The following is a 24,166-nucleotide window of genomic DNA, read 5'->3' on the forward strand; positions in this document are numbered from 1 at the left end:
CCGCGGGAGTGTGGGAGACGCTCGCCCGCGGCTGACTGCATCCTCCACCGGTGCAGCGGCAGAAACACGCACAACACGCCTGCTTTTTCGCATTCATATAACAACAACCCACATGCTTGGAGGAATCCGGGGAGTTTGTGCCATGAATGTGTGCTTTGTCTGCGTAGTCGTAAACGAAACAAAAGGCAGGCACATAAATGCATGTACGGATACAAATGCACGCAAACAGACATATAGGGACTACACACACACACACGCGCGCGCGCGCGCGCACACACACACACACACACACACACACACACACACACACACACACACACACACACACACACACACACACACACACACACACACACCATGATGCCCCCTACCTACAATATAGGCCTACAGTGAGAATGCCGACCTCACTTCAATGCAAGACTTTCTGAGTCGTGGTATGACGAAAGCTGTAGCATTAATGATTAGTGACATAACGACAGAAGTGATAATAGCAGGACCAGTTTCTACCGTCTGTGTGTGGTAGGTATGTACATATGGGTTGTGTTATTCATAACATTTGAATTAAGCAACATTTGTAGACAAACAAATAAGATTTGGAATGAGGGAATAGATTATTCGAAGAAGGCACCATATGTCAATGATATCCCTGCACCTGTGCAGCCTCGCCCACTGATAGAACAATCATATTTTCAATCCCAAACATGAGACCATGACTACTGCCTTAAAATAGGATATGAAGTTCCTCTGCCAAAACTTTCCTGGCAGTGGAATGGGGAGAGGGAAAGAGAGAGCATTCTATGTAGAGGAGTACTACAAATACAATAAAAGCAAGTCTATTTCAGCAAAGAATAAGAATAAAAGCAATGTATGAATTGCAGCCATTTTAAGTTACCTTATTGCAAACAGTTGAATGATTACAGGCGTCACACTACTACAGCTACAGTAAGCTACGTAGAGAGGCTATTGGAAGTGTGTGAAGCTGTTGTTATGCTCTGGCTGTTAGTTAAATACAACTGCATTTCCATATTCAAAGGTAGACCTACAAATAATTTAACACATAAAACTACAATATAATTGCCTAACATGTTGATGATTTGGCTATACGAGATTTATAAATACAATTGTTTGAATCTCTTTCTTCCTTCTCTCTTGTACAGCGACCAAAAGAGATTATTCACATAATCTTATGCTTAACTCGGGACTCTCAAGGGCCTCACGTCACATGAAGTGCATAACCCAACAACCTCGACCTTGTCTGTGACTTACTGAGGTGACACGTATAAATGGTTCTGTGAAATAAGAGCCAGGTCAGCCAGCAGTAAATTATGTTTTATTGGCCTAGGATTGTCTGGACACAATGCAACGTCCCCCAGTGCTTAACGATGGTCATCGTACATTTATTTTGTGACATGTGCAGCACAGAGTATAAATATGTATCTTGAATAAAAGAGAGACACTTAGTCATATGAAAAAAAGGCTTTTTTTGTTTTTTACAATGAGCATTTTCACGTTTTCTTTTTTGAGCATTGTCTAAGTTAAAAAATATGCCCACTGACATGAATGGAGGACATCATTGAGACAGTAATGTGTTGAGGTTTCTCATGTTTCACCTCCATTAGTGATCTCCCCAGATTCAAACCTGGCACTTCCACATTTGATTTTACCAAAGCGATTGTTTTCTCAGCTATAATACAATGCATTCAGAGTTAAGTTTTTTGTGTTTTACATTGAAACATCTTCTACTATCAGCCATGTTCAAATATTTGACCCCAATAACAAAATATGTATAACAATAACAAATCTTACCAATAATAAAAGCTTTTTGTTATAATAGTCAGAAAGTCCCATCTCTCGCTTTTCTTGATTGTAAGATTGAAAGGAACAATGTGTGACCAATGTACAACGGTCTATATACATAGTGAAGAAATAATGCAGACAAACACAGGTGCTGAGGAAACGCAAAGTTCATTTGTGAAAAAAGCTGAATGAGGCTGTGACGGAGCAATGAGACATTTTTTCATACGGTCCATGATGTCGAATGGCTGGTGTTACACTGCCACCTCATGGCCTAAAGCGCACACTGCGTATATTCGCCACAGTTCCACACCCGGTTGCACTTCGAAAGCAACCACTTTAACACGAGTTCTATTGCACGATGTTATCTTCCAGCGATGGAGACATAAAGAATTCAGTTGAAAAAGGTCAGTGTTTTTTTTCCAAGAAGAGGTGGCGGAAATGTCCTACTACTCTACAATGTCACGATTTAAATACTCTCCATAACAAAAAGTGATGTGTATCGTAGCGTTTATAAAACCCAATAACATCTCGTAAGACTTGAACAAACCACACGAATCAGCACCAATACTATGGTGGCAGCTTTGGCTGAGAAAAGTAAACAAACAAAAACAAAACATAAAACCTTAAATAATAATTCATCCAACGACAGCAGGTATTAAATATTTGTATTAAAATTAGTTTTCAATTACCAAAAACCAAATCTTCTGGGGGCCCACAGTATGTACATATATAGAGATTTTTTTTTATACGAGGATACTTTATTAAAAAAACAAACAGACATTTTCTCCCATTTGGTTTTAAATACAAATAGAAAAAAACACACACAAAGAACAACGTCTGTCGTACAATCCCGACCTCGCTAGTCCTGTCTTTCCTCCTGTCATAATTTCCCGTAGTGGAAGAGTACTTGGCAGACGATGGCCACCACGCCAGAGTTGAGCACGGCGGAGATGGAGATGTCCAGCAGCCGGCTCTCGTACAACGCAAACTCCCCCTTGTTCTCCCCCACCTTGGCCATGGCCAGCAGCCCCTTGGCCGCCCGGCACATCATGTTGACACTGGGCGGCTCCAGGGGGGCGTGGCCCATGTGCAGCAGGCTGTGGGGGTTCTGCTGGTACTGGGCCATGCTCACGCCGTCCTCCAGGAAGCCCACCAGGTTCCCCACGCTGCCCTTCTGTATGGCGATGACCCTGGCCGCCGTGGGGTCCCCCTGGGCCAGGTGGGACAGGACGGCCACCGCCATCTCCCGGTACACCTGGTGCTTCCTCTGGCCCACGTAGCGCACCAGCATGGAGAAGAGCTTCTCCTGGCGGCTGAAGGGGGGCGTGGCCAGGAGCAGGTCCACGTTGCCGTCCTGGATGCTCAGCTTGCACAGGCACTCCAGCACCAGCCGCTGCGGCGTGAGGGGGGAGCTCTGCGGGGCCGAGGGGAAGGGGTCCCGCGCCTCGGCCGACGGGCACACCATCCAGTGGAGCAGGCCGTCCAGCACGGGCAGGCAGATGGTGTCCGGGTACACGGAGAGGTCCAGCTGGCCCGAGATGTTGGCCAGGGTCACCATGGCGTTCTCGCGCAGGGAGCTCAGGCACTCCCACCACCACTCCTCCCGGCCCGTGGACAGCCCCAGCTCCTTCTGCTCCTCCCGCGGGTAGGCGGGGGGCGAGCGGTTCCTCTCGGGGTGCTGGTGGTGGAGGAGGAGGAGGCGGCCCAGCAGCAGCACCAGCGCCGGGTGCCGGGACATGTCGCCGTCGTTGCCGGGGATGAAGGAGAGGCTGCGCACGATGTTGGAGACGCAGAGGCAGCGCTTGGCCAGCGACTCCTGCCCGGCCGAGGTGGTGTAGAGCGAGGGCTCGTCCAGGCAGCGCGGCTCGTCCTCCAGCAGCGTGATGTGGTCGCGCTCGCCGTCCGGGTGCACCCTGAAGGGGTAGGAGGGCAGGGAGCGGGCGGGGTGGGCGTGGGAGAGGGCGTCCACCCGGGCGCACAGGACGTCGTCGATGGTGGCCGTGATGCGCTTCCTCGGCGCCGGCGCGCCCGCGTCCGCCGCCCCCTCCTCCTCCTCCTCCTCCTCCGTCTCGCCGACGCCGTCGGGCTTGCCGGCCTTCCCGGCCTCCGGGGCCGTGGGGGGAGGGTCGCGGCGCGGCTCAAAGTGCGTCTGGATGTGGGCGGTGGAGTCGCCGCCGCCCGCCTGCCAGTGGAGCAGGCCGCTGGTGAAGGAGGTGACGTGGCCCAGCGTCTCCGTCTGGTCCACCATCAGGTCGTCCTTGGGCACGATCTTGACCGGGAGCTTGTCGTACTTGCTGGCCTGTTTGGGCCGGGGCCCCTGCACTGCGGCGGGCGGCTCGGCCGTCTCCGGTTTGCACTCTGCCTTGTTTTCGCTGGCCTCCCCGACGGCCTTCTCCTCCTCCTGCTCCACCTTCTCTGCCTCTTCTTCTGCCTTCTCCTCCGCCTTCTCTTCTGCCTTCCCTTCTTCCTTGGTGATCTCCTCCTCCACGTCTTCCTGCTTTTCAGGAGTCACCTGTGCCACAGGCTCGGTGGCGACAGGGAGATCCTCATCCGGCCTATCGGCTGCTTGCTCCTCCATCGGCTCAGCCCCTGTAGCCGCCTCGGCTTCTGATTGGCTGTTGCATTCTGCTTCTGGCTCAGGGCTGGGCTCTGCTTCCTGGTTTGGAACCGGCTCCAGCAGGCTCTTTTGGGCCACAGTACCGACTTCGTACTCCTCCAGAATGCCGAATATCTCGATAAGACAACGACGGAAGTGTTCCACGATGAGCTCCAGGAAACCAGGCAACTGGACAGAAAACAAAATAAATCAGAAATGATGAAGATGCACAATTTCATACATAATCACTATACTTATTTACTCAAAATGACTAATCTATTTATCACAATATATAATAACTATACACAAATCTTTACTTGCATTACATTATGTATATGTTATTTATATGTTTTAATGTTAATAACACCCGATTTCAAAAACAGTTTTTACAAGCGGTTATGCCCGCACTAAAATTCGAACAACATGGAATTGTACAGGTAGTTTTAAACCCTGTTCTCAATGCAATACGAGTCTGTGAAAGGTAATGCTGGACGAAAGGCCCCGCTGACGGCTACCTGGGCCAGGTTGAAGGAGGCCACGGTGGAGTCGTCAAACAGCAGGATGTTGACGGTGTCCAGAGCCCACGTGCTCTCCGCCAGCAGACCTGACTTCAGCGACATCATCACGCGCCAGGCTTCAGGGGTTCCTGAGTAGAAGAAAAAACAGAAAAGAGAGAGAGAGAGAGAGAGAGAGAGAGAGAGAGATGAGAATACGTATGTAATCAGGGCTCTAATTGGGTCATTTTCGTAATTATGTATATTGTGGAAATAATTGGGGCTATTGCGGACCATTTCTAGAAATGACCAGCTAATTAAACGCTAATGTGACAAGGTGAGCGCTTGTGTCAGTGTAGTTCCGGCCCTGTCTAGAACAATGAACAGTAAAACTAAAGCTCTGCAAAAAAGGAATCTAAAGACATACCTATTTCGCTCAGCATTCTCTTGAATCCATTTCTATTAAGTTTTTATGGTTTTATTTCTATTTTTACGATATTTACGATCGTTTGGCTCATTTTATCATTGATTTTCACTGTACTATAATATTAAAATTTATACTGTTCTGTTAAGCACCTTGTATTGCAACTTTGCACGAAAGGCGCTATATAAATAAAGTTTGTACTGTATTGCGTCTAACACCGCCGCTCACCGGTGTCTTTGGAGGTGGCGTTGCGTCGGGGCTTCAGGACCGGCATGGTGGCCTCCACGGAGCCCAGCGGGTAGTTCAGGTCCCTCCTCAGATTGGGCGGGAACTGCCCCAGAGGCCCCGCGCCCTGCATGCCCGGCCCCATCGCCATCCCCATCTTGTGCATCTTCATGCCGGACATGAAGGGCGCCTTGCCGGGCGACAGCCGCGCCTCCAGCGACCGCTGGAAGGCCCCCGGGCTGGGGGCCCGGGGCAGGTGGTTGGCCATGGAGGAGGAGTTGGGGTACGGCGAGGGCGGCTGGCGCGAGGACAGCTGCTGCATGTGGCCGGACGACGGCATGTAGGAGGACTGGCGGTGCCACTGCTCCGCGTCGTCCCGCCCCATGGGGCCGTAGGGCGCCATCTGCGAGGCCGCTCCCGCGTGCCGGTTGCCGTACGGGTAGCCCATGTCCGTCCTGGAGGGCCACATGTTGGGGCCGTCGCCCGGGTGGTTGCCGGCGGGGGGGCCCCCGCTCATCATGCCGTGGGGCCCGGGCCCCGAGGGGGCCATGCGGTCGCGGGGGTAGGGGTAGGGGTACTGGCCCTGGATGGGCCTGCGCTCGGGGCCGCCGGAGTAGCCGCCGGCGTAGTGGTTGTAGATGTCGGGCTGCTGGTTGGCGTACTGCATGGCGTACATGTCCCCCTCGTGCCTCTTGCTGGGGGGGCCGTACATGCCCTCCATGGGCCGCTTGTAGCCCTGCTGGACCCGGGGTGATGCATTAATCACACCGTCAGAGACATAATCCAAACTGGCATTCAGAATTCATTTCGCTTGCATAACATGAAATGGTTCCAAGCGGAAACGGATAAAGTTAGGAGGACGTGTAAAACCGATTAAACATAATATGTTGGAAATGTTCAATGGTGAGCCTGCCAGTGTGAACGACCTCTTCATAATGTTGACGTCACGTCCCCACATTATTAAGAATGGTAATTTCATTTGGATGTAATAACTATTAAACAAAATTACTTTTCAATATCTTGGCATACTTGGTGGAATAGATGAATAAATATGACTGTGGAAATGAGAGAACTAAGCCAAAGCCAATTTAGCCTTTAATGGCATCTTTAAGTGCATAATCGAGAGACATTACAATCATAGGGTTGTTAAAACCACATTACACGGATTTGACCTCTCACACTGACATGCTGGGGTCTCTCACCTGCTGCTGAGGGTACATGCCAGAGGGGTGTATTCCATAGGGCATGCCCGGGTACTGCTGCCCATAGCCATCATGCCTGAGAGGGGAGCACAAAATCATCCCAATTCAAAATGTATTCAACCAATGTTGAGCAGGAAATACAATATTCCTTCTATTAATGCCATCTGTCTTTGTTTTCAAAATAACACATTCAGCCCACGCACACACACACACACACACACACACACACACACACACACACACACACACACACACACACACACATGCACACACACACACACACAAACCTCTGCTGTGAAGGGTATCTGTTGGGGGAGTAGATGCTGCCATCGTTGTTGGCGGGGCCCACCATGTTGTTCTGACCCCCTGGAGGACCCATGCCTCCGTCCATCCCCATCACATGGTCGGGTCTGGATCAAATCAATTACACACACAAACACACACCCACAATCTTTAGGGGACTTACACAGCCAGAACTTTCCTCCCCACCGGCATCCGCAATGGCCAATCAGAGGCTGACATGGACTGGGGGATATGGTGTCATTTATGTACAGTGCCTGTGTGTACCCGTTTGTCACTAATAGGTTTTTGTAGGACCTGTTTTGTGTTTTGTATGTTAACTATTTTTGATCGATTTTCATTTTGGATTGCACTTTATTGTTTTTGCAAGACCCTGTGCATGTGCGTAACGAGTCCACCCGTGGGGCTAATCAAGCTCTATTCTAATCTACATTGGGGCCACGTGGCATCAGCTGCTGCAAGGTGGCTGGCTACGCAGAAAATAAACAGACTGTTTTAGCCCGTTCGGTTTTAGATGATCTTCAGCTTTGAGCTGTCTGAGCTTGACGGAGCAGGCCTACATGAGTCAAACGTGAACGGATGTGTTGTTTACAGGGCGGCAACTAACGACCGTGTTCATTGCGGATTAATCAGTATGATAGCACATGGCTTAATAGCACATAACAAGTTACCAAAGTGGTGGCCGATTCATTTGCTAGCCCGATGAGCAGCCAAAAAAAATAAAGTAACCGCTTTACAGTGTTCTTTATCGTGAGTGTGTGCGTAAAGTCTGAAGCTATGAGCGGCACAAACTTGGTATTTTTTTAGCAGACAAATCACTACAAATATCCATCAATCAAAATAATCACTTCAATATTTGTGGAGTCAGTGGAGTAATGGATTCATTGACAGATTGTCCAGAGCAACCATTGTCAGCAGCAGTTCATTACAAACAGCTGAAGAAATCTTGATTGGACTTTGTACATCACAAGAGGATCTTGGACGGGTGGGACTTGAACCTACCTCCTGTCATAGCCCTGTGCGTAGGGGTACTGGGAGCGCTGGCCCATGCCCATGGCTGAGGGGGGGCGCCCGTACATGTCCTGCATGCCCCCGCTGGACATCTGGCTGGGTATGTAGGGGTCAGCTCCCGCCACTAGAAGACACAGGTGGGATCCACTCAGTCAGCATCATGGGACACTGTGATGGTAGATACATTGGTCGTTCTACCATTGAGACAGCTGATCCACTGGCTTCCACATCCTTGATCCTAACTCTATACAGTATAGGGACTGTGTCATGGATACAAAAGCACTCCTTCTCAAGGTCTAGTGAATTTCTCCTTTTAATGTTAAATAGCCTCATATAACAAAGTAAATTAGCAAGATAGCTTTATATTATTCTCAATTTTGAAAACAAAATATTGATTTATAAGCCTAATGTATAGATATTTGCCAATGTGGATAACTGATAATCATTGGGCAATCATGGAGATTGTATTTCCGATTGAAGCTCAGTTTGAATTTGACGAGAATTAAAGTGGTGCAATTATTACGACCACCAGGGGGCAGTGGTCTTCTTTAAATAATTGCTATTGATAAAGCTGCTGCCTATTGTTCTGAGGCCACTGTTGTCATGCAGCCAGCGTCCGCCACATTACTCATTCACACTCCAGTCTGTTTATTTCTCGTCAGCGCTGCGGTCCTGCGGTCTGTTCTCAGTAAACCGCGGTAGTTTGGCTGAAACAGGTGCTTCTCAGCGGGGTTACAGAAGATGAAAGTTTGAGGAAAGAAAATGATGAAAAGAATCTATAAAGGTGAGGATGAGACAAGGTCTATGCAACAAGAAGATAAAAGAGTCTGCTGGCTTTTTAGATTAAGGTCGGGCGTGAAAATTAAATTAAATGTTTAATAAAACATGCACATCTGTTCTGATTTGAGATGACAACGTGATTAGACATGTCAATCACACCACCGCGAGGAACAATGGACCCAGGTGAATCTTCTACGACAAGAAGCTATGCTCATGAAGATTCTGGTCAAGGTAAGAAAGAATAAAGGAGCTGAGGGAAACAGTGTCAAGCTCTTCATTGCAATCCAAAGAAATAGCAATAACCAGCTGAGATAATTTCACATCAAATAGAGACATCTAAGAAAGAATACCACGGATATATAACGGGCCTATATGGCCTCAGGATAAATATGGACAGGAATTAGAATTTTGTCGCTATGTTTTTATATGTCATTTTTTGCACTTCTATTCAGTCAACACGAGGAAATTAGTCCATTAGCAAGACAATTTCTATATAATGACTTTGAACGTTCGATATGCTTGCCAAAGGGCTGGATTCCCAGCAAACTCTGATGAAGCAATTTACAGAACACAGAATGGAAATGCAAGAATTTAATATCTACAATTAATGAGGCAAAATCACTTTGTTTTTTTAAGATGATATATCGAATATTTATTTTAAAATAACCGCTCATTTGAAGTGGCTCTTTACAGAAAGGCACAATTAACTAATGGAAGATGCAGTCTGTATTTCATTCACAGACGACCACTTATCCGAAAGGTCCTTGTCTGGCGCTTGCCTCAATATTTAGAAGGCACTTTCTTTTTTCTTTTCACAAATAAAATACCACCTAACCATTAGAGATCATTATCTAGAGCCAAACGTAAAAACAACTAAATAGACCTGTGGAAATGTTTCCAATTGCATTTCCTCGTATCGATTATACGCCTAAGGCGACAACAGAGACCGTGTTTTACTCACACGTATTACTATTTCCCCACAGTCATTCATTCCTGGGCCAGAGATCTCCAGAACCGAAGTAACAGGAGCGGGACAGAGGGGCAGGGGGTTGGGGGACGGCAGTGGGTTCATGGTGGACAGGAAGTCCCACTTACTCTTGCGCATGCCGGCGAAGGGGTCCTTGGCGTCGTACTGCATTCGCATCATCATGTCGGGCATGCCTAGGCCCGGCTGGTACGCGGCGCTAGGGGGCAGCGACGGCCCGCGCTTGTGTATCGCCGCTGGGTCGCTCACGTCCGAGAACGGGTCCTGCACGTTCACGCTCGTCCTGGGAAGAAATAAAGAAAGAGGGAAAAGGAGGACAGAGGGAGGACGACAGAGAGAGAGAGAGAGAGAGAGAGAGGGAAGAAAAGAGAGAGAGGGGGAGATGGTGAGAGAGGTGACGTTTGCAGTGTTGACTTCGAAACCAACCAGGAACTAACAGCATCATACACAGGTGAACGCTGCCCGTGGTGGATTTTGAATGGTTTTTCAATGCTGGCATTTTTGTGGCTATGACGGCAGTATATTGTGTTTGCCCTGGTTCATGTTCAGCTAACATTAATGCTGGCGGGCATTGCCAATACCAGTGATGCATCTTCATTCGGAAAACATAGAAAACGCAGTGATGGAGAGTAAGTAAAAAGTTACAAATAAATAAAAAGGAAAAGTAAATAAAAAGATTTATGAACCCGGCAACGGACAAGAACAAAGTGACAGGATTGACAGGTTGTAAAGGTATTGATGTGTAAATATGAGGTTATTTTAACTATTAAATGTTTTGAATATGTTGTACTCACATGCAGTCACAGCATGCCTTGGAGACCAAATCCTTTGTCTTATACAGTATGTTGTTAAATGCTATAGGCTGCTTTTCAACATTTCTTATCTTGCCGCATGGATGGAAACAGTATGTCATCGACATGCTTTAACTCTTATCCATCCCATATTTATCTGCACAGACAGGATACCTCTGGAGTATTTGTTGAACCAGACGGTATCCTGTCCTTGCATCATCTGGACATTGTTGTCCAGATGCTGTTGCTGTTGCTGCAAAGCCCACATCAACATCTGGACTTGGATCTCTCAGCATATGGGAGGCCATGATTACCGCAAGCTAAGATTAATACAAACAGGTTCTCAAAGACAACATCCTTTTGAGGAATAATCTCTTGTTCTCTGGACCAAGGGCAAGGTGTTGAGAAACATTACCTGAGCTACAAAGACAAGAAAGTACAGTTTTCTATCAATTCTATCAAGGCTGTAGCTGGCTGGAAGTTTTGGCTGCTCCTACTTTTGGGATCCAGAAGTTCTACTACGTTATAACTATATAACGTTATAACTTCTGGAGGGGAGACAGCAAAGAGCCTGGGCCGGAAACCAGAAACTGCAATCGGCGGAGTTAGGCCTTGTTTCTTGTTTTGTTACGGGGACATTCTACTGCAGCACGTTCATTTCCCCCGAGTTGATGAGGCTTTCAGAAGTGGATTTTAAGTATATTCATACAGTGGCCAGTCTACAGTGTTGATTTAAAAAAATTATTTGAGTTTAGTACTGCTGGCCGAATTTGTGCCAATCACACGCTCACAAATCCCTGCCTCAAGGAACATTACTGGTCAGAACAAAGACGACACAAAAGTGAAACTCCCTTTACACCCAGATTTGAGGTTGTCTGCCATCAGACTGACTGGCTGACTAGTCTGCTCCCAAAGCGGAGCTATCTGGCTCTTCTGGACTCTGAGAGGGAGAAACCTGGAGACACAAATATCAGAGTGTCTGCAGTAACCATAACAGGTTGCCCAATCAATGCTCCTCATCTTGTGGCTGCACTCCACACCCCAGTGATCTGCGGTAGCCAGAGTTGATACAGACGCAACAGACTACCCTCTGGATTTAGACAAAGAGGCACGGGTTAAAAAAAAGTCAATGCCTTCCCCCCAGGTTCCACCATGTACACTAAGAGCCATGTATCAATTTTCACTCAGAACTCCTACTCCGCCTACACGTGTACGAATGGACAGAAGTGGATGCAAGCCACACAGTTAATGAAGAATCCATCGCTCGGATCGTGGCTCCATCTGGCAGATCTGCGGTGCAGGCAGCAGATCCCACACCTGTCTCCCACCAACCATCAGGTCTTTCTGCTGCCAAAGTGGCTGGCTCACGGATGAATGAGAGAGGCGAGAAGAGATCTATGCCAGCAGGTCCATGCGTTCAGTTTGTTGAAATCAGAGCGTTATTTCATAAATTAAAATTCACCTGTTGGTAGTTGCTCCTCTTGTTGCACAACATGTTGACTACATCGCTCTCGCCCACTTTAACATTGGGGATTTAAGTGAAGATCATAACGTTGCATTTTGCGCTTAACTCTTCTTCCCTTTGACTTGATCGATCATGTGCCCTGAGTTGGAGAATCAGCAACGCTTACAGCTAATAGGTGTGTTGCAAAGTTAAAGCAACCGGCATTAATCATTATGATGTTATGACGGGATGAAGGGGAGGCTGGATAACGGTTAAATTGTAAATAAACAACGGTGCTAAGGAGGATTTTGTGTATTAAACAAATACAGCCTTTAACTGAGTAAATGGTGCCTCAAAGTCATGAATGAGGCCTCAGTCTCACGTCAAATGGTAATTTGTTATTTGGTCGACAGTTTGATTTGTTGACCTAATTCTGTGAATTCTCAATTCCATTTTCAAAAAAATGCATTACAAATTAATTTTCTCTAGGATTTGGAGGATTCAATTGATTGCTTTAGAGTATTTCATTAGAAAAGCATTTACACTTTACTTGAACAATTTTTTTTGTGTTCATCTCTGCAAGTAAATTACGAGGTACTTGAATTATACATGAACTGCAAAATACGGTACTTGCCAATTCATGTAAAAGGAAATTCAATTTTCTAACTTGAAACATGGCCTCCGAACTGCACCCCTAGAACACCCTTAACCCCAGCCCCATTGTGTTCCAATATTGCTGCAAAAAACACCAAAAAACAACATCCCTCTACAATGATTCTTGACATTTACCAAATCATTCTGTTTGGCATTTGCATGTGGCCAAGGTTTCATGTGTTTACCTGTTAGGGGGCAGTGGGGTGACCTGTCCCAGCGGAGTGGTGGCGGGCGTGGGCGGCTTCAGCTCAGCAGCTGCCTCCGTGGTGGAGCTGCTGCCAGAGGACTGGGGGGTCTGCGGTCCCTGCAGGGAACCTCCACCCGAATGAGCTGGGAGACGGAGGGAAACAGTAGCAAAGATATGGATAATTGGAGGCGATGGCGATACAGAGAAAAAGAAAGAAAGTAAAGGAAGCAAGGGAAATAATTGCCTGGATTAGAGACGAGTCAACCCTCATTTTTAGAGCAAAGTGCAACAGAAAGAAGTGATTCTTTCTCTCCGGGTCGGGTTCCTACATGTTGCTCGATAGATAGGATTTTCAGGAGCATGTGTGCGTGTGTGCAGCCACGCGCGGGACGTGCGCGTGCGTGTGCTCACAACCATGCGCATGACGTGATCAGTGTATTAGCGGTGGCTAAGTATGCCTAGCCTTGGCAGCAGCGGCAGAGTGCTGTATTGGAGAGATAACTGTGTGGACCTGAGGCCAGAAGCGCTCACGTATGATAGCGCTAGCCAAGAGTAACAGGCTAGGCTACGCGGGCGGCACGCCCAGAGACAGAGACAGCAAGAGAGAGAGAGAGAGAGAGAGAGAGGAGGCCTGAGAGAGAAAGAGAGAGAGAGAGAGCGCAAGGGAGAGAGAGACCAAGGAAGAGAGAGAGAGAGAGAGAGAGAAGAAGAAGAAGGGGAGAAGATAAGAGGAGAGAGGAAGAAGGACGAAGGAGACCAGGAGGCTTCTGCCTGGATGGGCTTCAGGGAGGCAGCAGCATGTGGTGCATTATTAGCCTTTTGATAACGTGTTAACTGAATTAAAACATTTATATATAATAAATATATATCATTTTGGGCGCGGCATGATCCAAGCAAAGGGTTCCCAGGGAATGATAAGGAGGTTGCTGGTGCGTATGTGTGTGAGTGTGTGTGTGTGTGTGTGTGGGCGTGCGTGCGTGTGTGTGTGTGTGTGTTGGGCGTGCGTGTGTGTGTGTGGGCGTGCGTGCGTGTGTTGGCCGGTTATTGGGGAAGCGTGAACTCACACAGTGTCGAGTACATATGAGTTAATTTGCGCGCATTGAGGCGCTGCTGCAATACCACATGCATCACCGGCGGTGGAGGGGATGTAGCATGTTTTTAATGGGGAAGGCGAGCGAGGGCGAGGACGAAGCCCGGGATACACGTGTAACACGGCGAGACGTCAAACGCGGGGTTTCGAATGCGCCTCGTCTTGTTGTTGTGACACCACGCTGGTGTGAACATCTCAAACTGGGAGGATGTCGAGAATGAAAGAAGGGAACAGGAGAAGAGACACGTTTACAAGTAGCCACAGGAGGGGAAGCTTATGGAGGGAGGGAAAAAAAGAAAGAAGAAAAAGTAACACAGGAGATGAATATCTGAATAGGTGCTTTGAAAGGGGAAGCGGTGGTTTGCCGAGGATTCGCCAGACGCAAAGTGAGCGGATTCTAATGAGCGTTTAGCGTTAAAAGCCAGCCTTTCGGATGAGCATCCCTGGCCTTTCCGTGCACCGTGAGATTTCTCCGGGAAAAAAAAAGGGAAAAGGAAAATAAAGAGACTTTAAAAATTCATGTTAAGTCTGAATTATTCAACAACTCCCTTCTCTACATGGTGGGAGAAAAAGGGATAGTAATGGAGAGAAAGAGAGAGAGAGAGAGAGAGAGAGAGAAACGGTTATCCCCTCAGATGATATGAAGCAGTGAGCTTAGGGAGCTGGTTAGAGAAAGGGAGCGGGGGTAAAAAGGAGATAAGGTGATACGAAAGAGAGACGATGAGGGTGTATAGTGGGCACATCTGGGATCCTCTGCTTTTGGGGATATCCCCTTTAGCTCCCCCGCCCCTAGCCCCTACATCTCTCACACACACACACACACACACACACACACACACACACACACACACAGGCACACACACACACACAGACTTGGCCTTGCCCTTGGCCAGGGAGAACATGTGTATACATGATCTGAAGAGCTCCCGGCTCCACGTGAAGAATGGAGAGGGAAAAAAAGCATAGTGAGGACTAAATAATGACGTGTGTTTGTGTGTGAGTGTGTGTGTGTGTGTGTGTGTGTGTGTGTGTCAGTGTGCGCATACATGCGAGTGTGAGCAGGTGACATAATCCGCAAGCTGTTAAGGAAAGAGAAATGAGAAGCGCTGCCAGCACCAGTCAGCAGTTGCCAGTTTTGTGAATGAAGGGTGACTGTGAGGTCGCGTTTGTTTACGCTCCACATTCCAAGCCTCATTAATCAACTGACTCCTCACCGACAGGCAACCCCACCCCCCCTCCCTCAACCAACCCACCCCCCCCTTTAGTGACATCATTTGCTGTCGACCTATATATAGGCCAGCGGGTGAAACTAAGGGCAGTGTCTCCTTGTGTGTGTGTGTGTGTGTGTGTGTGTGTGTGTGTGTGTTGTACAGCGAGCCATAACAGACCTGTACACAGGACATACTGTCTTGTCAGACACCTACGTTTGGATGTCAAACAATACAGGAGTGTTCACTGCACACCGGTCAAATCCACACAATACATTGCTATCAAATATGTATTTGCTGCTCGAGTCTCTTGTTTTCCTCACGGTAAATTCCACTTTTTGATAGGCCTCTCAAATATGGATGAGTTTGAGACGGGGGTGCTGGGTGAGAGGGTTTCTGATATTCATAGACTTGGTTGTTCCTCTTTACGCTTACACCAAACCAACAGGGCTGGTAGAATCAGAATGCATCATGGGATATTTTGTTGATGACATCCCGCAATTTTGAGAGGAATCAAGAGTGCTAGAGTACTGTACAATTCTAAATCAACGTAAATCAATGTAAATAAATCATAAGCTAGGCTAATTAAATGTGAGATTGGCAGGGTCAAACAGGGTGGCAGGGTCAAACAAAACAAAGTCTCCCCAATCACGACAAACCACTTAAACAATACGACCAAAGAAAAACATTACTACCCAACACAATCAAATAACAGACTGACTACTGATCGGATAATTATTTATTACTTTACTGCTTTGGACCACGCAGACTAAAAGGTGTGGAGGTGACCTCACACACAGGGGTCAGTAGGCCAATGAGGATATCCTGTTGGACAGGGGTTATCACACTGCCTTCCAGTCCGGGGGGTGACAGAACCACGGCCTTGCGAGGCAATGAACGAGAGCTCCTGACTGCTGTTTTCCACTCTGAGATACAGAAGCTATTCTCTCTGCTGTTGACCTTTGAGGATGCGATTCTCCCCTCCTAAAAACACATTTCTAAGTGTTGGCAGCCCTTTATAATTGCACAATACTAATCCTTTAAAATAGCGACCCTACTATTACAGCCGACATTGGTCTTTCACTGTGTTTTATGCTTCCTAATATAGTTCCTATTCTTTCATGAATATGTTAACAATGGCGTTTAGTTCTATCATCAGCAGCGGGCTGGGAGGGGTGGGGGGTGACAGGCAAAGATAAAGATGGTAGATTGCCCTGAATAGGTGAATCAGAGCTAAATTATGCATTATTTTCTAGCGTTGCAGACAGGAGATGTGCACATCCATATGTGCATATATGTATCTGTGTGTGTGTGTGTGTGGTTGGGGGAGAGAGAGAGAGTGAGAGAGAGAGCGAGAGAGCAAGGGAGAGAGAGAGAGAGAGAGAGAGAGCGCATCTATCCACCCACCAGCAGGAGCAATCTGCGGTGGGTGAAGCAGGCGGGTGAAGCAGGCAGGTGAAGTGCGAGGCTGTTCTATTTAAAAGCACGGGTCACTTTTCTCATCACCGCCGCAAATTAGAGACGTGACCTTCACGCTCTCGCTCTCTCTCTCTCTCTCTCCCTGCGCCTTTCCTACCTCGATCTCCCTTCAACACTCCAGTCGTGCACACTGTAATTGTACTGGGATACACACATTGTACAACCCCCCCCCCACACCCCACACCATCACCACCACACCCCCCCATACCTCTCCTACCCCCCCAGTCCACCTTATTATATACAGCTGTAATGGCATCTCATCAGAATGATATTAGTTAACCCCCCCCCCCCCCGTATTTATGTAATGGAATAAAAGGGATGCTAGCGATCCTATCGTCGCGGCTCAGCCTCCATTAAAGCGCGCAGCGAGCATCACAAACGCCGTCGACTAGCGCCGACCGGAGCCTCGCGCCGACGCGCTCTCCTGCGTTAAACCCCTCGCAACTTGTGCACAAGCCCTTGCGATGATGACGCCGTTGTTAATACGAACATTACTGTCTTTTTCTTTTTGTGTCAGCTTGTTAACCAGCTTTCTCTCACCTCCAATTCTTTGCTCCGGAGAGACTTTTGAAACGGTTGTGTTTGTTCCTTTGTCGATCACACTTGCGTGGCCATTAACGGTGCTTTTGTCGCTGTGCGTGTGTGTTGCGATTCACCGGTGCGCGCTCCACTGATGTGTTTGAAGTCAATTAAAAACAAATCAACAAGCTCACACTCTTGCCGTCCTTCCTCATAATCATAACACTAACAACAACAGTGCGGAAGCAAACGCCCAAAACTGCATTTACCTTCTTACCCACGGTTCTCAGTTGCGAAATGACTACAGACCTGCAACAAGTGTCTAAAGCCCTGTGTGCTTCTCTTGTGTGTGTGTGTGTGTTTAGTGTGCGAGTGCCTGGTTTGGGACCCGGTGGGCGTGGCTTACCGGGGGAAGGCGGCTGGATCTTGACCTGCTTCCTGCCGTCGGCGGCGGTGGCGGCGGCGCCGGCGGAGGCGGGGCTGCCGTCGACGGGCGTCTCCTCGCCGCGCTCCACCTTGCACTCGTGGGCGAACAGGTACTGGATGTAGTGCTTCTTCAGGGAGCTGGCCGCGCTGCTGGACGTGCCCACGCTCAGCCGGGACGACAGCTCGCGCCACTTCTTGTTCTTGTTCACCTGGTGGGCGGGGAGGGGTTTGGTGGAAACAAGAGGTTTGAACTCACGAACGACCCCCACCCGGCTGACTCACTCGTCATCGGGGCACGGGCCCCCCTATCAAACGCGGGGCCCCGCGTTCTGCGACGCCTCCCGTTCACTTTGTAATGCGAGCGTTATCGCTGCGGGGCGAGGGCCTGTGGGACGGCTCGCGTGCGGGCGTGGGCGTTGTAGGGGTGGGTGTGTTGAAAGGGCGGGACAAAAGTTGAAGCCTGCACTGACATCTCAGACCTTAAATAAGGTTATGTTGTGTACAGGAGGCTGATTTGGATGTATTTGTAATGCAAAGCCTCTGCAAACAGCTTTTTGAAATGCTATATGTTATATATCAATGCAATGTAATTAATGCAATGCAATGCAAGATCTCATAGCATTGTGGTCCCTGGAGCTGAATAAAATGTTATACATACAGCCCAGCCTTTATTCCTGGTGTGTGGACTTGAATGTATGTGCATATCTGTGAATGTGCGTGTCTGTGAATGTGAGCTTGTGTGTGTGTCCTTCTCTGTGGGTGCATGTGTGTGTGTGCCCCTCAGAGTGTGTGTGTGTGTGTGTGTGTGTCTGATGTTTGTATGTCTGTCTGTGTCCTTCTGTGTGCGTGTCCCTCTGGCTGTATTTGTGTGTGTCCTTGTGTGTGTGTGTGTGTGTGTGTCCCTGTGTTTGTCCTTATGTCTGTGTGTGTGTGTGTGTGTGTGTGTGTGTGTGTGTGTGTGTGTACCATGGCCAGGCCGCCGATCTCCTTGACGGCGGTGTAGAGCCTCCACAGGTCCACTGGCTTCTTGCCTACGGTGGGCAGCTGGGCCACGGGCGTCCCTCGCTCCTCCATGAAGGACAGGTAGCGCTCCACCCAGCCCCGCCTCTCCGGCTCCCCGCCCAGCTCAAACAGACGCGTGATTCGCTCCCCGCCGAGGGAGGAGGGGCCCGGATTGGGTTTCTGGGTGCAGGAGAGAGAGAGAGAGAATCAAGGAGGTGGCACCAGAGGTGATTCAAATACCAGACAAAATTGGGATGGTATTTCAAAGGCAGTTAATAAATATTTTTGGACTCAAAAGGCCTTATGTATCATTTATTAACACATTTGTGAACAAACAAGCACCAATTTGAACTGACGGATACAGCTCATTCATCTCATCAGCAGACAACAACTGTTAGAGATGGGACAGTACGCATTGCCTGATGCTGATCGTGAAAAACTAGCGTCATTAACGTATAGTCTGAGTCATCAATGAATTATCATAGATGAACGATTAACCATCTATGTGTCTACCCCCCCCCCCCCACCCCCTCGCCCCCTGTAAGTCCACGGTCTTACTGGGCTGGAGGGGGTCTTGAGGGGCCAGGGGGGGCTGCTGATGCTGTCGCTGTCGTCTCCGTGGTAGGAGGACAGGCTGGCGGGGCTGGGGGAGAGTGGCGAGGCCACGGGCAGGGCGCCCCCTGGTGTAGCGGGCTGGGAGGTGCACTGCTGCTGCTGCTGCTGCTGCTGCTGCTGCTGCTGCTGCTGCTGGGAGCTGCTGCCCCCACCACCGGTGCTGTAGCAACCCTCCTAAAGAGAGGGCGAGAGACACAAGGAGACAGAGAGAGAGAGACAGAGAGAGAGGGAGAGAGAGAGAGAGAGAGAGAGAGAGAGAGAGAGAGAGAGAGAGAGAGAGAGAGAGAGACAGAGACAGAGACGGAGACAGACCATAACATTAAATGTGATGACCAGGAGACATGGAGGCGAGAAAGAGACACAGAGAAAAAGCTAAAAGATGTTAAAGGCAAGGGAGAAAGAGAGTAAGAGAGAGTTTGTGTGAGTCTTTCTGTTTTTAAGAATGACAGTGAGACAGTAGTGAAAGTAGTGTGTAGGTGTGTGTCTGTGAGAGTATCTGTGTTAGTATCTCTGCATCATTAATAAGTGTAGTTGTTGTTGGTGTGAGTATCATGTGTGTGCTGTCAAACTATTCCTGCATATTGAGTCGAATGGAGTGTCCCTGCATGTCAGTGTGTTGATGCTGTTTGTTCGTCTGAGCCTGTCCATAAACACATGTTGATCCATATACATTACGTGGTGAATAAATAGGTATCGGGGAGTATGAGTGTCTTTGTACGTGTGTGTGTGTGTGTGTGTGTGTGTGTGTGTATCAGTGAGAATGACTCACAGGAGCATGACAGGAACAAGAGCTTGACAGTTGCTCCGGGGTGTGTGTGAGTGGTGTGTGTGTGTGTTTGTATTTGTGCGAACGTGTGTGTATAGGTACACATTCTGGTGACAGACTGTGCACATCAGCAAACTCTCCAAAATCTCTGTTTCTTGGTCTCTAGCTCTCCATACATCTCTCTCTCTCTCTCTCTCTCTCTCTCTCTCTCTCTCTCTCTCTCTCTCTCTCTCTCTCTCTCTCTCTCTCTTTCTTTCTCGCAGTCCTCTCTCGCCAAATCGTCAGTGGGAGGATTTTGTTTGGTTGGTTTTCAGGCTGCTTTGACTGCCCTGAATAATCTAATATGCCCCCATTGTCATTATCAGCAAGAAAAGAAGAAGAGGATTTAGCATGAATTATATTTACTGCATACAAAACAAAGTGTGAGGGACAGACAACAGGCACGTTGGAAAACAGCAAAGAGTGTGGGGCACGGATGTTTCCGGGCAAAAGTGGCACAGAATGAGAAGTCAGCATAGACTGGGCACACAGCAGGGAGGCTAACGCTAGCGCTAAACAAATCATTAAACATGCGTCGAGGGCCCCGGTGAGACGGGGCCGTATGCTGATCCCATCTCGCTTCATTAGGGAGAAGAGAGAGAGTGAGATGAGAAATGGGAGATGAGAGAGAGAGAGAGAGAGAGAGAGAGAGAGAGAGAGAGAGAGAGAGAGAGAGAGAGAGTGAGTACCTTGGGTTTGTGAACATCACTGGCGGGGCTACTCTCATCCTTGACCTCTGCTTTAGGCTTTCCGTCGGGGCTGGTAGTTCTGTCTCCGGACATCAGCATTGCTCCTTCGTGGCCTGGGAGGACAGGAGATCAAAAGGTAAACAAAATGAACCTTGGTGTCGGTCTTAGAAAACATGTTTTTGCTCCGCAGGGCTGACACCTCGCTTCAGCAGATACTTGGGAAAAAAAAACAAGACCCTGAAAAATAAGTTTCATATGAAGTGTTTAAAGTAACTTCAATGTGAAAATGGTGAGTGGGATGGGAGACACGGTGCTCACAGGTAGAAACCCATAGCCATCTCTCCCTACCTCAAGCTCCTAACAAAAATACATTATAGCTGTATAGGCTAAAGGCTACGAGATAAAAAGCTTGAATGTGGTGAATGATGAAGTTGGACAATATCAAATCCCTTTCATCTCCAATCTTCAGATAAAATGAGTCTTTTCTTTCGGTCTCGTAAGATCTCCAAGGTTTCTCTTAAGACTCGTCTGGGCAAAGGAAAAAAAAAAAAAGGAGAAAGAGAAAAGTGTCGGTGTGATGAACCAAAGGGGGGGATTCAACGAGGGCCGCAGCTTGAAGAGAGAGACACAGAATGGAAGGAGACTTGTGTTGCAGACTGCAGCCAACGCACTCCTTTTCAAACCGGCCTGCCGGCTGGCAGTTAGTTTGGCATTCAAGACATTCCAGACTGAACTCGAAGAGGGCTCAACGTCTTCATCAATGCCCTCCTCGTGACCGTTTTCATCGATATTGAATACAAAAATCAATGAAATTAATAAAAAAGCTGAAAAGCCCCAAAAAACGGTTGAAATCCAATTTTCACAGCGTAGCAGAATGCACAGCAGCAACTGGAGTGCTCCTGGGCTACAAGGCTACAAACTTTTATGCTTTCACTCCCGTGGGTTACAGGGTGTTTTGGGAGGCCGAGGGATTCGGATTGCGGTCGGGAGGTGACAAGAGGCATTGATGGACCACGGCGACCGTGAAGTTATTTTACCTCCTCTCTCATTTCAGGTAGCAGTCATGATAGTCATCTAGCTAAAAACAAACTAAGACACCAAAGACTGCGTTCCCGTGTGGGCCGCTGCGTCGCCCAGTGCGCTGCGTTCTGAGTGGTGTGCACTTTTGTCTCGACGAAGCGCTTACGATAGAACGCAGTAAGTAAACAAACAATCTTGCAAAAGGCACTCAATCCCTCACCCTTGTCATTATACTGAAGGGCACGGGGGCCACGCGCGCTTGCCAAATATAAGTTGCGTGTCAGCACTTTAACCTTTCGATCCAACAACACAATTAACGACGCCAAGAGTTAGAGGCACGACGACTCCTAGACGGTTGAGAACCCCCGCCACAGGTAGACATTCGGCGGCCAGGTGGTGCCTCAGTGATGGCGAAGGCGTGGCCTTGCCTGCTGTCAGGGGGGAAATGCCAGGTTCTTGGCAGCTGTGTATACGCTGAAACTTAGCGGCATTCATAACATAATCCTCCGCCTCAGGAGTGGGATGGAGAGTACAGTCAAGGTAAAAAAAAAAAAAATCCCTTAATTATTAATAATTGTCGCTGGCAACCGTACAGCATCATCATTCAAGATTCAAGATACTTTATTCATCCCCGGGGGGGGGGGGGGGGGGCGGGGGGAATTATTAGGGAAATGCAGCATAACATAACATGAGGAGAGGGGAGGAAAAAAAAAGGCAACCCCGGAAAACATTGCCGTGTCACGATCCACCGTGATTGTGTACCTGTGCGTCCTGGAAGGCGTACGCACTCTGTGGCGTGCCTGACATGCACGTCATCTCTAGTGGGTTTTGGGTCGGGGCGGGCGTTACCTGAAGGCCCCGTGTTGAAGGCCGGGCCCTGGGCACTCCCCATGTTTGCAGAGCTGTTGTTGGCTGCTGATGCCGCCGCCGCCGCCGCCGCCTGGCTGTAGGGCACGCCGGCAGGCATGACGCCCGCATGGGCTGCAGCCGCGGCTGGATAGCTGCCCTGCCTGCATCAGGGAGGGAGGGAGGGAGAGAGAGAGGAAGAGAGAGAGAGAGAGAGAGGGAGGAAGAGAGAGCATGACACAGATATAGAGCTTTAGTAAGTGATATTTGCCCATACAAATATTGTGATTTGGCAGCACGCACTTTTATCCAAAGTGACACATAAAAGCATATAAAGTCAATATTGAAGCAGCGCACCACAATGCCTCCAAAAACAAACCAAAGCAGGATAGCTGTAGGAATCCGAGGGTTCATTGATTGAACGTGGCTCATGAGCCAGTGGTAGTTTAACATGAGAACAAAAGTAGATTAGCATACACATGAACAGCACTACAGCAAGCATTAAGACGTTGACACAAGGAGTCTAAAAGCTTGGGGTAGACCACATGTAAACCCGTCATGAACCCAACGGCATACTGTATACAGTTAGGGCGTCCAGGCTAGTCGAAGCGCTGCAGGTTAAATACATGGGAGGATGTTTCCTTCTGAAACCCATGATGAGGACACCCCCTTTAAACGCTCAGAGAACTTGAGGACAGCACGAGGAGACCTGAGGAAGGGAACCATCCTGCCTACCTGTCACACCACCACTCCCCCCCCCCCCCCCCTCCCGCATCCCCCCTCCCCCATCCCCTCTCTCTCTGACGCTCTCCCACGGGTCATAATTTACCTCATTAGCCTGAGCTTTCCGAGAGGATTTCGTTATTTGTCGCCATGGCGACAGAGCAAATCAATAGCGCCCCCCACCCCCACTACCCCCGCTCCCCCCCACCCCTCTTCCCTCCCATCTCCGGTGGCTCATCACCACACACTGTAGCGGAGGACATCACAGGAGCTTATCTGCAACCTGCTGCAAGTCCTCTCCGTGCACAAGCATGCACACATGTGTGTGTGTGTGTGTGTGTGTGTGTGTGTGTGTGTACATGTGTCAGTTTGTGTGTGCATGCCTGTGTGTGCGTCACAAAGGATTTGCTACACAACTCCTGTTTTGCCACGTGCCAGGGAGGAGCCGACGTTGTGTTTGGAAGCAAATGTGTTCGCTTTTTGTTTTGACTTGCTGCTCACTGAAGATTATCACCCTGACGACCGCGGCTGGGTGGGAGGGGGGGTGTAGTGGGCTGGGGGGGGGGGGGGGGGAGATGGGGGGGGGTGACGAGTACAAAGCAGTCAACAGAGAGTAATTTCACAGGAAGTGTAGGATGGGGGGAGATGGAGAGAGAGAGAGATGGAGAGCGAGAGACAGGGAGAGGGGGACACAGCCACCAATATGATAAACAGGGTCTGATATCTTGAAAAAAAGTGGACCGTTTTCCTCTTTTTTGAGATCTCATCATTTCAGCCGCCATGTTCCGGTGACCCAATTCTAAACGGTCAAACTCTGTACGGTCCCGCAGAAAGTAACGGATAGAATCGGTACG

The 24,166-nt window shown here is 48.8% G+C and overlaps 1 protein-coding gene across 1 annotated transcript in view; it reads right to left on the minus strand.

Moving 5' to 3' along the window:
• Positions 1–1,390: 1,390 nt before the first annotated feature.
• Positions 1,391–24,166, minus strand: part of LOC311361905 (AT-rich interactive domain-containing protein 1B-like) — a gene marked incomplete at its 5' end in the record, with an annotated part of 52,032 nt that continues 29,256 nt past the window's right edge. Inside the window, 13 exons of the mRNA XM_084481703.1 lie at positions 1,391–4,582; positions 4,909–5,039; positions 5,540–6,275; positions 6,739–6,814; positions 7,026–7,148; positions 8,041–8,173; positions 9,925–10,097; positions 12,889–13,033; positions 17,593–17,821; positions 18,579–18,794; positions 19,173–19,403; positions 20,724–20,836; positions 22,593–22,753. Coding sequence (XP_084337829.1) covers positions 2,678–4,582; positions 4,909–5,039; positions 5,540–6,275; positions 6,739–6,814; positions 7,026–7,148; positions 8,041–8,173; positions 9,925–10,097; positions 12,889–13,033; positions 17,593–17,821; positions 18,579–18,794; positions 19,173–19,403; positions 20,724–20,836; positions 22,593–22,753 — 4,372 coding nt within the window. The 3' untranslated portion in view covers positions 1,391–2,677. The remainder of the gene's footprint in view (positions 4,583–4,908; positions 5,040–5,539; positions 6,276–6,738; positions 6,815–7,025; positions 7,149–8,040; positions 8,174–9,924; positions 10,098–12,888; positions 13,034–17,592; positions 17,822–18,578; positions 18,795–19,172; positions 19,404–20,723; positions 20,837–22,592; positions 22,754–24,166) is intronic.

The sequence above is a fragment of the Micromesistius poutassou genome, assembly GCF_964030765.1.
Source record: "Micromesistius poutassou genome assembly, chromosome: 17".
Lineage (NCBI taxonomy): Eukaryota > Metazoa > Chordata > Actinopteri > Gadiformes > Gadidae > Micromesistius > Micromesistius poutassou.